The 15,322-nt window shown below is 51.8% G+C and overlaps 1 protein-coding gene across 4 annotated transcripts in view; it reads left to right on the top strand.

The window, feature by feature from the left end:
• The window catches only part of KDM4A (lysine demethylase 4A), a 47,663-nt gene that overhangs the window by 9,582 nt on the left and 22,759 nt on the right, over positions 1-15,322 (top strand). For all 4 annotated transcript variants that reach the window (XM_008265389.5, XM_089300806.1, XM_002715165.6 and 1 more), the window contains exons 5-11: positions 421-614; positions 2,952-3,001; positions 3,609-3,712; positions 4,428-4,565; positions 5,152-5,399; positions 6,076-6,275; positions 7,338-7,708. In XM_008265389.5, coding sequence (XP_008263611.1) covers positions 421-614; positions 2,952-3,001; positions 3,609-3,712; positions 4,428-4,565; positions 5,152-5,399; positions 6,076-6,275; positions 7,338-7,708 — 1,305 coding nt within the window. The remainder of the gene's footprint in view (positions 1-420; positions 615-2,951; positions 3,002-3,608; positions 3,713-4,427; positions 4,566-5,151; positions 5,400-6,075; positions 6,276-7,337; positions 7,709-15,322) is intronic.

Raw genomic sequence — 15,322 nt, 5'->3', positions numbered from 1 at the left:
AGAAAGAGAGCCAAATAGATAGTGATCGACTCCCATCTGCTGGTTCACTCCTCAAATGCCCACAACAGCCTTGTCTGGGCCAGACTGAAGCTGGGTACAGGAACTCCATTCAGGTCTCCCAGGTGGGTGGCAGGAACCCAAGTACTTGAGCCATCACCTGCTGCCTCCCAGATGCATCAGCAGGGAGCTGGATCAGAAATGGAGGTGGGACTGTGTTCCTAGGCACTCTGATTTGGGATGAGGGTGTCCCAAGCAGTGGCTTAACCTATTGCGCCATGATGCCTGCCCCATCCATACTATCTTGACATTATTACGTGGGTTTCTCAGATGTAACAGCTCAGATGTGACCTTCTCTATGATGTTTAGGTTTGGGGCCTTCATTCATATTCAGACGTAATTTGTCTTTGATTTCCTTTGCAGCACGTTGATGAGTGGAATATTGGCCGGCTGAAAACAATCCTGGACTTGGTGGAAAAGGAGAGCGGGATCACTATTGAGGGTGTGAACACCCCATACCTGTACTTCGGCATGTGGAAGACATCCTTTGCCTGGCACACCGAAGACATGGACTTATACAGCATCAACTACTTGCACTTTGGAGAACCAAAGTCCTGGTAAAGACAGCCTGTGGTTGTACTTGGCTTCTCATGCTGGAGCAGGGCTGCTCACCACCAGCGCCCCTGGGGAACTCCCAGGGTTTTGTCCTGATGCCCATCAGTAGGCTTGGGGAGGGGCTGGCACTGCACATTGCAAACCAGTGTGTCCTCTCCCTGCACTCTCCGGCTCTCAGTCTGGGCCTTGTGGTGAAGGTGCTGCAGAGGATAGCAAGGAATGAGCTGGAGGAGGCACCTGCCCTCACATGGTCAGGTGATGGTCCAGGAGATGCCAAGGAGGAAGTGTGGGACGTGGTGATGTGTGTAGCCAGGCTCTGATGGAGAAGTCTGGGGTGGGAACTCAGGAATCGTCCTTAGAGGAAGTCACCTCCAGTGGAATGGTGGTGGGTTTCAGAGTGGAGACTGAGGGACGTGTCTGCCAGTTGGAACACAGGCTATTTGGTTGAGCAAGAGCATGCTGCATTTGGGGAGCCGTGGGACATCTGCTGTGTACAGGAGGAGAGGCAGTGCGGACGCCGGAGGGGGCGCTGTGGCTGGCTGGGAGCTCTGCCATCCGTTTCCTTTCCTGGGGATTTTCCTTCTGTCAAGTGTTTTCCAGTCTCTAATCTTGGGGGTACTTTTGAGTCTGTGGTTACCCCCTATTTTCTTCTTTGTGGCTAGACTTGTAGATCCTGTAAATGTAGCTTCTTTTTCCTTCACCATTGTTTGTTCCAAAATTCCCTGACAGGGAGTTTCTGTTCTTCCAATAAGAGAAGGTTTTCTGATTGTCACAGTCACGTGTTTGTCCTCTAGGGACTTCTGCACAGAGTTGCCTGACATGTCCCACAGTCCTTTAGGTGACATTTTTTTTTTTTTTTGACAGGCAGAGTGGATAGTGAGAGAGAAAGGTCTTCCTTTTGCCGTTGGTTCACCCTCCAATGGCCGCCACAGCTGGCGCGCTGTGGCTGGCGCACCGCACTGATCCGAAGGCAGGAGCCAGGTGCTTATCCTGGTCTCCCATGGGGTGCAGGGCCCAAGGACCTGGGCCATCCTCCACTGCACTCCCACGCCACAGCAGAGCTGGTCTGGAAGAAGGGCAACCGGGACAGAATCCGGTGCCCCTACTGGGACTAGAACCTGGTGTGCCGGCGCTGCAAGGTGGAGGATTAGCCTATTGAGCCACGGCACTAGCCCTTTATGTGACATTTTTCTGAATACCCCTTCTCTATTTTGTTTCACAGTGAAGCTGTTTGGGATGGGAAGTTTTGGTTGTTGTGGGATAATCTTGAGAATAGATTATAAAAGTTAAAATTACTGTGAGTTTCAGAATATGAAATTTAAAGGTTTTTGCAAAAGCTTTCAATATGAAATCCCAGGAATTCTTTTTTGGATTTTTTTTGAAGTTTTTTTTCTTTTCCTTTTTTGGAAGATTTTGTTTGCCAGAGCAACAGGGAAAGAGAATTTTCCATCTGATGCTTTACTCCCTAAATGGCTGCAATGGCCAGGGCTGGGCCAGGCCAAAGCCAGGAGCCTGGAACTGCATCCAAGTCTCCTACATGGGTGGTAGGGATCCATACCTTACTGCTTTTCCCAGATGTATTAGCAGGGAGTTGGAGCAGAAGTGGAGCAGCCGGGACTCAACATAGGATGCTGGCATCCCAGGTGGCAGCCTAGCCTGCTGTGCCATCATGCCAGCCCCTCAACTACTCGAGTTACCACCTGCTGCCTTCCAGGATCTCACTAGCAGGAAGCTGGATTGGAAGTGGAGTAGTTGATACTCAAACCAGGTGCTCGAGTATGGGGTGCAGATGTCCCATAGGGCAACTTAACCCACTGCTTCATGAAGAGCAGTTTCTGTGGTGTCTAGACACCTACCGGGTGCAGGAGTAATTAACCACTGAGTAATCAGTATAGCTGTTAGGAAGCTGAGGGGAAAATAGCTCCATGTACAGACATAGTTAGGATCTCTAATCCATCCGTACCTTGTTTTCCATTCTTTGTCTATCCTACCCCCATTTAGGCCTTGCAAGCTCTGCCAGGCTGAGGTTATGTAATGCCATCCTCCTCCCCACCCTGACTTGCGTTTTATTACATGAAAAGCATTATACAGGAGAGAAACATTGTGCACCTAAATTCTAGCTCATGGTGAATATTCAATAAATGTCTTCTTAAGCCCTTGAATATAGAAGAAATAAATTTACTCAACCATTGCGTGGGCTCCCTACTTGGCTTGTTCAAGCTAATATTTTGTTTCTCCAGATTGATTTCTGGTGGTTGGGAATTGCGAGCTCTGCTCTCTCCAGGTGTTTTGAGAATGGGAGCCCCTTAGCCTGCATCTATGTTCTCATGTGCTTGCAGGTACTCTGTCCCACCTGAGCACGGGAAGCGACTGGAGCGCCTGGCCAAAGGTACTGTGTCTCCCACATGCTGCACTTGTGGCTCTAAAGCATCCGTTCTCTGCGGTCAGGTTCTCGCGAGGCCTCTTGCAGGCCTGCAGGAGGGGGTGAGTGGGAGCGGCCTCAGCAGAGCTGCTGCAGTCAGCCTTCCGCTGCTCTGGCCCGACCAGGGACTTGGGCTGTCCTCGCCTTGGCCTTGCCAGACCTGAGTTGATTTGGCTGGGGATAATATACCAATCCTGTTGGACCTGGTTCTTCTGCCAAAAACAATCAAAATTGAACTATTTCATGTTCTGATTCTCTTTAGATTTGTTCTTCTCTGGTAAACTTGTACTTTTGGTAGATTTGTGTCTGTAGAGAGCCTGCTTCCAGGAATCCTGGGTAGACTGTCCAGTTTCCAAACTGTAAGAACAGAAGCAACTGGGGTGTCTCAATGCCCCCAATAGAATTGGATCACCCATGCGTCCTGCATGGGTGAGAGCCCAGGGGCTCCCTTCAGAATTAAAGGATGCATGCTGGTCACAGTGGTGCCTCCCCCTTATCGTCCAGAGTGGGGCACAGGGATTGCTGAGCTAGTGTGGAGCCTTGTGCTAACCTATTCCCATTTTTAAATAACCAGGCTTCTTCCCAGGAAGTGCTCAAAGCTGTGAGGCTTTTCTCCGCCATAAGATGACCCTGATTTCCCCTTTGATGCTGAAGAAGTACGGCATTCCATTTGACAAGGTGAGCTGCTCAGACACACGGAAGCCTGTAGGCTTGCAGAGGAGCCAGCTTTGCCGGCTCTGCTTCCCGGGGTTTACTGCGTTGTCACTCAGCTACACGGGCTCACAGCACTGTGATCTGAGGGAGGAGTCAGAGCCCCTGAACAGTGAGAACTTGGAGAAATGTTAGCGATAGTCCTGGCACCTGCTAGGCGAGGTGTCTACAAGTCTGCCTGCCTGCCTGCCTGCCTGCCTTCCTTCCTTCCTTCCTTCCTTAAATATTTATTTGAGAGGCAGAGAGAGAGAGAGAGAGAAAGAGGTCTTCCATCTGCTGGTTCACTTCCCAAGTGGCTGCAATGGCCAGAGCTGTGCTGATCCAAAGCCAGGAGCTTCCTCTGGGTCTCCCAGATGGGTGCAGGGGCCCAGGGACTTGGGCGATCATCCACTGCTTTCCCAAGCCATAGCAGAGAGCTGGATTGGAAGTGGAGCACTCCGCCAGAACTCGAACCCATGTGGGATGTGCCCAAACAGGATGCCGGTACTTCAGGCAGTGGCTTTACCTGCTACGCCACAGCGCCGGCCCCATGGTGTCTACATTTCACAGCAGGCCCAAGACCCCTGTGCTTTGTGACCTATCCTTGGTTGCTCAGCTAAGTTGTGACAGAGCCAGAGCTTAGAATTCCAGGTGTGCAGACTTCTGCCATTCGTGCAGTTACTGCAGTTCTGTTCTTGTCCAGGTGACTCAAGAAGCTGGAGAATTTATGATCACTTTTCCTTATGGCTACCACGCCGGCTTTAACCACGGCTTCAACTGTGCGGAGTCCACCAATTTTGCTACCCGCCGGTGGATTGAGTACGGCAAGCAAGCTGTGCTGGTAAGTCCACTTGCTTCCTTTCTGCAACACCGTGACTGGAGGTGTCTGGGTGATCAGCATCTTGTTGGTGCTTGGAACATTTCCTTGAACTGCTGGGATTTGGAATCCGTCATGGGAATGTGTAAAAGTGGCAATATTTTGTGTTGATAAAGACTACAACACGTGTAGAGTGAGGTTGCATGCCTAAGTCCATTAGGTGTTAAAATCACACCCACTCACATCCATCTTTCTTGCTTTAGCCACTCTGAGAATTTCTCTTTTGAGAAACTCTTATTTTTATTTTGGGTCCCGCAGCAGGGCTGGACCCTTTGTGGGGAGCTTGCTGGTGTGGTCCTGGCTCGAGGAGATGTCCAAGGGCAGGCGAAAGTTGACCATCCTGGGTCCTAAGTGCAAGGGCACTGCCCTCAGTCTGTGGGCCCAAACAGTTTGCTTTCAAACCTTCCTGTGCTTTTTTCCACTCCGAGGGAGGAGGGAGGTGGGAGATGGGAAGAGGGAGATGGAAGGAGAGTGGTGGGAGGTGGGCCCAGGGCCAAGGTGGCAGCAGTGCAGGTGTGCTCACCTGAGCTCTCCTGGCTCCCTGCGACAGTGCTCCTGCAGAAAGGACATGGTGAAAATCTCCATGGATGTGTTTGTGAGGAAGTTCCAGCCGGAAAGGTACAAACTCTGGAAGGCTGGGAAGGATAGCACTGTCATCGACCACACTCTGCCCACGCCAGAGGCAGCTGAGTTTCTGAAGGAGAGTGAACTGCCCCCAAGAGCTGGGCAGCCAGAGGAGTGCCTGGAGGAGGACATGGAAGGGCTGGAAGATGGAGAGGAGGGAGACCTTAAGAGGAGGTAACCGAGCCGCACTTTGGGGCAGCAATGTCTGGGCGGTCCTCATGGCCACCGAGAGGCCGTTTCTAAGTTGGGTGTCTGAGCCACAGCCGAGGGAGTTTGCTTCTCCGTGCAGGCTCCGGAAATCTCAGGGCCAGGGTTTCCTTGTGCCCTGAGCCAGGAACGGGAGCACCTGTAGGAGGCCTGTAGTCTGCCTGTCCCATATGATGCAGGACAGGAGGGTAGGGCACTCTCCGTGCCAGGAAAGTCAGGTCTTCCCACTGTCCCGGCTGAGTGTGTGGTGGCAGGCATGAGACTCACAGGGGCAGAAGGATCCTATGATTGATGTCTGCCCGTGTCGTCCTGTGCTGGGCTGGGGGACCTGGACTCTGAGCAGAGTTTATCCTTGGCCATGTGGGAAAGAAAGAGGAGCACTGACTGGGAGCCTGTCTAGACTGAGGACTCTGTACACTTCTTCCAGCTCCTCCCAGGCAGTGTGTGAGGTGGGTGGGGATCCTGTTTTCTAGATGGTACAAGAAGCTGAGAGAAGTGAAACGTTTTGTCTCGGGTCACACTCATACTAGGTGGCCCTGAGATTCGCCTGGCTGGTGCTACCCATTCATTTTGGCTGTGTGTGGATGTGTTTGTGTAAGTGGATGGGTATGTGGGCTCTTAAGGGTCTGCCTTCTCCTTGCAGCCTGGCCAAGCACCGTATAGGGACAAAGCGGCACCGAGTTTGTCTTGAAATACCACAGGAGGTGAGTCAGAGCGAGCTCTTCCCCAAGGAGGAGCTGAGCCCCGGCCAGTACGAGATGACCGAGTGCCAGGCTGCCCTCGCCCCGGTGAGGCCCACCCACAGCTCCGTGCGGCAGGTGGAGGATGGCCTGACCTTCCCAGGTGAGTCACCAGCCCTCACTGCTGCCTGTCTGTGTGCCAGGCCGTGCTGAGTACAGGGTTGGAGATACAAAGGGGAGAGGCGGGTACATGAGCAGGTGGCTTAGAGTGGGAGGAAGGCTCAGGTTAGGGGCCTGCAAGGCCTCCTGGGTGTCTGGGGAAAGGCTCACACCTCTGCCTGGTGAAAGGTCAGGTTGGGGTGAAGGTGACTCTTCCAAAGAGAGATGGGGGAGGAGAGGAGCCGCCCGAGAGCAGGAGCTGGGCAAAGCGGGCAGATGGGTACCAGCAGGAGCCCCTTGCGCGTCTGCAGTGATCTGTGGTGATTTGCATGCGAGGGGTGGGGATGGTGAAGACGGTTGACAGCATGAAGTAGAGCCGAGGAAGCAGGGTAAGAGGATGCAGGGCCGCCTGCCATTTCATTTTACTCATTTTTGGAGATAAGAATTATCATGTAGTAACTGTCCATGCTGGTGGGCAAGAGTGGTGATCCAGGCACACAGCGTGTGAAGATCAGGTCAGGGTGCCTGCCATTGCAGGGTCGGTTCATTTGGAGGCCTGAGGGGCCACGTGTGTTTTGGGAGAGGAGTGGTGTGGTTGGCTGTGTTAGAGCAGTCACCAGGGTAGAGTGTAGAGAGAGACTTGAGGAGTCTCCGGGGATGAAGCCAAGCAGGTCTGCCGACAGCCAGTAGCACCAGCGGCACGGACCCTCAGGCAGGCCTGCTTCCCTTCAATGCGTTTCCTAGTTTGAGATGGTCAGGTCTCTGCTGAGCTCTGCCTGCACTTGCTAAGGGGCTTTCTGAGGCAGGGGCAGCTGCTGCTTACTGAGTATCTGCTGCGTGACGACTTATGTACCCCATCTGGATGCAGGACTCTCAGTGACGGGTTCCTCCCTACAGAGGGAGAAACGGAGGCCCCACCAGGCTGCGCAGTTGCCCCACATCACACTGGGACCCTGTAAGCGACAGAGACAGGATTGGAAGCCAGGGCCCACTGCTAGCCCCTGTGCCTTGTGTGTTGCTTACAAGGGGAGCTGGGCGCCATCTGATATGTATGTGTGTATTTCAGATTACTCAGATTCCACTGAAGTCAAATTTGAAGAGCTCAAAAACGTCAAGCTGGAGGAAGAGGATGAGGATGAGGACCAAGAAGCAGCGGCCTTGGACCTGTCTGTGAATCCTGCTTCCATAGGGGACCGCCTGGTCTTCACGGGTTCAAAAAAGAAACCGTCTTCTAGCCTGGGTTCCAGTTCTTCGCGGGATTCTATTTCTTCCGATTCAGAGACCAGTGAGCCTCTCTCCTGCCAGTCCCAAGGGCAGACAGGGGTTCTCACTGTGCACAGCTATGCCAAAGGGGACGGCAGGACCACCGGGGTGGAGCCGTGCGTGAGGAAGAAAGGTGGCGCTGCGCGGAGTATCAGTGAGCGAGAGCTGGCAGAGGTACGGACCCCAGGCAGCGCTGTGGGCGGGAGCTGCCCCGGAAGCAGGGGCATCCTGTGTGGGGGCAGTGGGCCTGGGGAGGAAGTGCTGCAGGTCCAGGAGTGCCTGGGAGACCCTCAGTCAGGGCCTTCAGCACGCCCTGTTTGTGTTGAACAGAGCACGGTGCGTCCACTCCTCTGGCTTACCCTTTGCCAAGCGTTCCTTTACTCTTCTCTGTGTGTGACTGTTGGTGGGGAGACTTGCACTGCCGCAGCCGCAGTGACAGTGGCAGATCCCCACACGCCGGCCCTCCTGGCCGTAGAGGCACAGGGTTAGAATGGCAGAGATGGCTCAGACACTGGGGGTTGAAAGGAGTTAACCTTTCTTATCCTAAAAGTCAAAGTTTTTCCCTGCAAATCTTGTCTACCCTGTAGACTCCCAGTAGACTACTCCAAGAGTCTCCTTCTGGAGACCAAGATGAGTTCCCAAAGCTGTCACTGCTCAACATGTTTGTTCAGGCTGCCTCCTGGAACACACATTGTCACCAAAAGCTGTTCCCTCTTTGTTTTGTGCAAGATAGCTCTTGGTGGGTCTGCCACTCCGAGTGGGATATGGTAGAGCCCTGTTGGGTAAGCGTGTGGCTGGACCCACACTGCTCCAGATCTGCTCTTCTTCCCAGTTTGGGTCAAGGGCAGCCTTTCGCAAGAGGCGATGGCTCACCAGTGCCAGCACAGCAGGTCCTCTGGATTCCTCATTCCCAAACTTCTATTTTGTAGACATTTCTCTCTTGGAAGGTTTTTTTGTTTGTTTTTATCAAGATTTATTTTATTTATTTGAAAGGGAAAGAAACACAGAGAGGGAGAGATACAGAGATCTTCAATCTGCTGATTTCACAGCCCAAATGGCTGCAATGGCTGTGACTGGGCCAAGCCAAAGCCAGGAGTCAGGAGTTTCATCCAGGTCTCCCATGTGGGTGTGGGGCCAAAGGACTTGGACCATCCTCCTCTGCTTTCCCAGGTGTAGTAACAGGGAGCTGGATCACAAGTAGAGTAGCTGGGACTTGAACTGGCACCTGAATGGGATGCTGGTGTTGTAAGTGGCGGCATAACCCATTGTGTCATAGCACTGGTCCCTTGGAAGTTTTTCTTAGGAAAACTTTCCTTTTTTTTAAAAAAAAAAAAAGATTATTTTATTTGAAAGGCAGAGAGAGAGAAATCAGTGTTCCATGAACTCATTTACTCCCCAAATAGCTGCAACTACCAGAGCTGATCTGATCCGAAGCCAGGAGCCAGGAGCTTCTTGCATGTCTCCCACATGGGTGCAGGGGCCCAATTACTTGGGTCATCTTCCATTGCTTTCCCAGGCGCATTAGCAAGGAGCTGGATTGTCAGTGGAGCAGTAGGGACTTGAACTGGCACCCATATGGAATGCCCACTGCAGGCAGCCACTTTGTCGGCTATGCCACAGCTCCAGCACCTGAAAACTTTCTCATGTACAACTAGAATACCATCACAAGGTCCCCACGGATACTTATACTCTCTGTCTAGTCATTAACATGTGTCCTGTTTCCTTCATATTTTGTTAGGCTGAAGCACTGACACTGTCCATCAGATTTCCCTGGTGTTGCCAGCCTCTTGTCATGGTTGCTTTGCCCCCTTGTCTTTGATCCTCTCTGCCTTCTCTGGGTCTCAGGGCTCCATTTCTGAGAATTCATTTTTCCCAGGTAGATGTACTTTGCTCTGTGTCACAGTGGTTGTCAGCCAATGAATTGATAACCACTGTGTTTCCTTCTCATTGCCTCTGCCACTCTGTGCTGTTTTAAGGCAGCTTCCAAAAGAGTGGGGTTTTCAGCTCTGAAACCCAAGTCGCCTTATACCCAGTGGCCGCCTTCACGAAGCCTTGAGTTGCCTGTTGTTGCCATGCAGATCACACTGGCCTTCTGCTGTGTCCCAGCTTTTTTGCTTCAAGTTGCAACCACAAGCACAAAAACAGCTACAAAGTAGCAAAGACTCCATACTAAATACTTGGTATGCACTGCTCAGTTTGTGTTTGTATGACTGGGAACTTCTTACGCCAGAGCCAAGCTTTTTGTGGGCTTTTTTAGGGAGAAGATGCAGGGAGCCAATAAATAACAGCCATCTCTTTTGCTCTGAGATCTGGAGCCAGTTACATGATGGATGTGAGGATCAGGCATATGTCACTTTATTAGCATTTAAAATGATGGAAGAAAGTGGCTTTTAACCTGTGGCCAGTTGGCCCTGCCACTCATTTGCTCACCATCAGACAGATTACCTGCCTAGTCACTGGCAGTCTCGGATGTCCCCAGACCCCTCATAGAGACAAAGCCCCTCCTATTCCTCTTCCATGTGGTGTGGGAGCTGACCAGCATGTACTCTCTGCACAAGGCAGAGCCTTCCAGAAAAGTGCACTGATGTCCACAAAGTGGGGAGAAAGGACAATAGGTAGAAGTAAGGAGGCAGGGGAAGTGTCTGTTATTCAACTCCTTATCTTCCTGGCTCCTTTTTATTTCTGCATGTGCTTGTCAGCTGTACCCAGGGGGTAATAAATACCCTTCTGTTCTCCATCACCAGCCATCCGTCCACCCCCAGCCTGGGCTGGCTGGACTGAATTTCTTATAGTTCCCTAAAAATGTTTTGGCTGCTCTGTCCCCTTGCTCTGCTTGGTAGTCATTTATGCCCTTGCCTCCCCAGGCCAGGACTGTGCTTTCAAGGAGCTCACAGGCAAGAAGAGCAGGCCCAGGAGCAGGTGTTTCCAGTACTTCATGCTAAGTGTCATGAGAAAGTTAGCTGCTCAGCCTAGTGGTGGGTGAGGAGTTCAGGACAGCACTGGAGAAGGAAACTTTTAGGCAGACTGGAGGTTAATAGGATCAGGTGAAACTGGAGCAAGAATCTGGGAGAAAGGCTGGTGCCGCGGCTCACTAGGCTAATCCTCTGCCTGCGGCGCCGGCACACCGGGTTCTAGTCCCGGTTGGGGCGCCAGATTCTGTCCTGGTTGCCCCTCTTCCAGGCCAGCTCTCTGCTGTGGCCAGGGAAGGCAGTGGAGGATGGCCCAAGTGCTTGGGCTCTGCACCCGCATGGGAGACCAGGAGAAGTACCTGGCTCCTGCCTTCGGATCAGCACGGTACAGTGCGCCGGCGCCGGCGGCCATTGGAGGGTGAACCAACAGCAAAGGAAGACCTTTCTCTCTGTCTCTCTCTCTCACAGTCCACTCTGCCTGTCAAAAAAAAAAAAAAAAAAAAAAAAAAACTGGGAGAAGAGAGAGAGATCAATGGTGATACTCATGCCAAGGTTGAAGCATGTGGGGTCTGCAGTGGTCTCTCTTTCTCTCTTTTTTTTAAAAGATTTATTTTACTTATTTGAAATACAGTTACAGAGAGAGGTAGAGACAGAGAGGTCTTCCATCTGCTGGTTCACTCCCCAGATGGCTGCAACGCCTGGGGCTGTGCCAATCCGAAGCCAGGAGGCAGGAGCTTCGTCCTGGTCTCCCATGTGGGTGCAGGGGCCCAAGGACTTGGGCCACCTTCTACTGCTTTCCCAGGCCATAGCGGAGAGCTGGATTGGAAGAGGAGCAGCCAGGACTCGAACCGGCGCCCATATGGGATGCCGGCACTTCAGGCCAGGGCTTTAACCCGCTAGGCCACAGCACCGGCCCCTGCAGTGGTTTCATTTGTTTCAGGCCTGTGGGACTGGAAGGGGCCTCAGGGTTACTGGAGGATGCAGTCAGGACCTGTAGTTGTCATGGGCTGCTATGTGATATTACCTTCATCCTTGTTTCTGGCACCAGCATAGTGCTCAGGGCTTGACCCTTGGGCCCTCTGTCAATGTACAGTGAGTGGCTGGAAGGGCAGGTTTTTTTCAGCAGGAAGCCAACATCAAGCTTAAATGGGTGGATGAGGACTGCTAGTCAAGGCTTGGAGGCTGAAGCTGAATCACTCTGCTCTCTGGAGAGCTCTGATAACGCTCCTGTCTGTATTTGGTAACAGCTCAGTTCCCGAGAGCACCCTTGTGTTCTTTCCCCACCCCCGACTTGAAGATCCCCCAAGCTGTAATTCAGGCTGCTTGCTGTTCAGCCTGTCCAGGGCCTTTTCTAGGGCAGCCTGGTGAACTACAGCTTTTGGTGGAGGCACCCCGGCTAACAGAAGCAGCAGGCTGCAGTTTCTGCTTAACTACAAACCAGGCCACAATGAGGGATCAGCTGCATATGCTCTTCATAGGAAAGTGGGTTCCAGCAAGACGAGAAAACACTTCACAGAATAAGTCCCTTCAGGAGCACTGACCTTGACTGTGGGGTCATGATGTTAGTAGTAGCAGAGCCTGGAGCTGCAGTTCTCTGAAGTCACAGGCCTGGGACACTCCCATTTTCATGAAGAATGCTTTGGGGCTGGGTCCGTTATCCCCATTTTGCGGGATGGGGTATGGTGCGGGGGTAGGGATTGCTACTTGGCCAGACTCTCAAAGCTGCTTGGTTGAACCTGGACTTAACCAGCTCTCTTATATTCTGAGGGAATTTAGAGATAGGAACATGTCCCCGGGAAAGGCAGCTCTGCGAGGAGGGCGACTTGGACATCAGGGCTCCTTCTGGCTTGAGGATAAACTCCCTGAGGTTAGAGATCATGTCTCCTGTCTGCATTGCCCAAGCAACAGGCACTGTCAATAACAGTAGGTAAAGGTGTACTCTTCCATCCCAGAAGCTACACTTGACCCCTTGCCTCCTCAGTGTCGGATGTATAGAGTGATCTGTCCCCACTTCCTGCCCTGTATTAGTCTTCTATTTGCTTCTATAACAGGTTACTTCAAACTTAGAGTCTTGTTTGAACACAACTCAGATTTCTTATGTTAGGGTTTGTTAGTTCCAGCATCTGGGATGGGTCTCACTGTGCTACGGTAGCAGTGTCAGCAGGGCTGGGTGTTTCCCTGGCGGCACTTGGGGGCAGAGTCTGTTCCCTGGCCCTTTCTGGCCCCTGCAGGCCGCACTCACTCCGTGGCACAGGGTCCTCTTCCATCTTCAAAGGCAGCCACAGCCAGCAAGGGCTTCCCTGCCTCACGGTGCTCAGATGCTCTCCTGCTTTCCTCATCCCTCACTGAACACCCTTGTGATTGCATGCCCCCCCGGATAATCCGGATAATCTCCCTGTGATGAGGTCATCTGATTAGGTGCCTTAATTCTCCTTTGTCATGTTAGCATAATGTATTCAGAGATTAGGACTGGGACATCTTTGGGAGACCATTATTCTGTCTACCACGTATTCTAATATCTCCCTGTCATAAGCTTCTTTCCTCTTTGCCTGTAAGTAGCCCCTATCTTAAATGCAATATTAGAGGACATTGTCTAATGTAACTATGATCTCATTTCTTCCCTTGGTCATCTCAAACGTAGTCGTGTTCACTCCCTCCTTCCTCATTCTTACTGCCAGAACTTACCTTGAACAGAAGTCCTCTGGTCACTCCTTGCTCAGCTTGTCAGTGTTCTTCCTCCCCGTGGCTCTCCTCCTGCATGCCATTCCCTCCTTGGCTTTCTAGTATACCTTTGAACTGTGTGCTTCCGAACCTTATTTGAAAGAGTTACAGAGAAAGATAGACCTGAGAGTGAGAGCAAGAGAGAGAGAGACGTCTTCCATTCTGCTGGTTCACTCCCCAAATGACTGCAATGGTCAGAGCTGAGCTGATCTGAAGCCAGGAGCTTCTCCTGCACCTGCGTGGGAGACACAAGGAGTTGGGCTATATTCTACTGCTTTACCAGGGCATACCAGAGAACTAGATTGGAAAAGGAGCAGCCAGAACTTGAACTGGTGCCCATATGGGATGCCAGTGTTGCAGGCTGGGGCTTTAACCTGCTGCACGTCAGTGCCAGCCCCATGCACCTCCTTTTCTGTCTTGTCTGCTTTCTGTTCCGGAAGGCTTGGTCTTCGGTCAACTCATCTTCCTCCCACAGCTTTAATTCTGAGCCCAGTGCTCCAGAGCGTTCCCAGGTCTGCAGCTCTTGCTCCTGCATCTGTTCTGAACACCTGGCCTGGATTTCTGACCACCCCTGGACATTTCCAAATGAGGGGCCATAGACCTGTGCTGTGTGTGCCACACAAGCGTGTGTGGTGTGGTGGGTCATCGTCCCTCTGTGTGCACAGTCCTCACCAATGTCTCACCTGGGTGATGCAGGCCAGAAATCCCTTCCTCCATGGCTCCTCTGTTCCCGTCCCTTTTCTTCTTACTCGGCTTGTTGTCTAGGTGTGGGAGTGCAGGATGAATATTGTGGTACAGGGATGAAATAAAAGAAACTTTAATTTGATCTTTTTTGCAGCCTAGGTTTTTGATAAGAGAATGAGCTCCTATCTGCTGGTTCAATCCCCAAAGGTCTGTAACAGCCACTGCTGAGCCAGGCTGAAGCCTGGGACTGGGACTTCAGTGTAGCTCTTCCATGTGAGTGGTAGAGACCTTAGCTACTTGAGCCATCACCTGCTGCCTCACAAGCTGTGTGTCTGCAGGGAACTCAAATCAGAAGCAGAGTTGAGCCCAGGACTCTGATAGAGGATGCAAGTACCCCAAGCAGGTGTCTTAACCACCAGGCCAGATGCCTGTCCCAACAGTCTGTTCTTTTTTTTTTATTTGACAGGTAGAGTTAGACAGTAAGATAGAGAGACAGAGAGAAAGGTCTTCCTTCTGTGGGTTCAACCCCCCGAAATGGCCGCTACGGCCAGTGCTGTGCTGATCCGAAGCCAGGAGCCAGGTGCTTCTTCCTGGTCTCCCATGTGGGTGCAGGGCCCAAGCACTTGGGCAATCCTCCACTGCACTCCCAGGCCACAACAGAGAGCTGGACTGGAAGAGGAGCAACCATAGGGGATGCCGGCGCTGCAGGCAGAGGATTAGCCAAGTGAGCCACGGTGCCAACCCCGACAGTCTGTTTTAAAGTGTGTAAAAGTGCATTAGTCTATATGGTTTATTAGTAGGTATACATACGTTAGGGGCAGGCTCCTAGATCTTTTATTTACACGATAACGCTATTCAAAAAGTTTGGCAAATATGGGATTTCCATTTTTTTTTCTCCAAGGAACCCTTTCGTTAGGTGAAATCCTAACTTCTTTAACAAATGTCAGTGAAAAACAGAGCTGTTCTTGTTGGATAGGAGGGTGTGCCCAGAGCCCTTCGTCTTCTCTGATGGAGGCTCCTTGGGGACCATCTGAAGGCCATTCTGAAAACCACTGGTTTAGACAGCAGTGTGGTGCAGTGCTTGTTGGAATAAAATCTGTGTTCAGTCTTTGTGTGAACCAGTGGTAAAAGGTCCCTGACTTCATCGCTCCACACTACTGTGGCAGCATTCATGGATCCCATCCTTGCCAGCACTTCTCCGTACCTTCCTGTCCTGGGCACCTTTGCCCACAGTAGGTGCTCAGTGAATGGGCAAATAGATCCTGAAACCTTTTGGTAATATTTACATTTGGAGGAGCATGCGCTATTCTGCCTGCCTGTGGCCTGCTCAGAATTGTCCAGGTGTGATCCCTATGTTTGGGGTTCTGTGGAGTCTCTAGGCCCAGGGAGTCTTCTCTGAAGTGGCACCACTGTGCTGCCACTTCTCTGGGGCAAGCTAAGGCATTAATTTTTGTCACCATTGCAAAGTGGCCCT

Source organism: Oryctolagus cuniculus, chromosome 7 (assembly GCF_051225735.1).
Source record: "Oryctolagus cuniculus isolate XC-2025 breed Fujian yellow rabbit chromosome 7, ASM5122573v1, whole genome shotgun sequence".
Lineage (NCBI taxonomy): Eukaryota > Metazoa > Chordata > Mammalia > Lagomorpha > Leporidae > Oryctolagus > Oryctolagus cuniculus.
The sequence above is the reverse complement of the archived record's forward strand: the minus strand, read 5'-3'. Positions and strand labels throughout refer to the sequence as shown.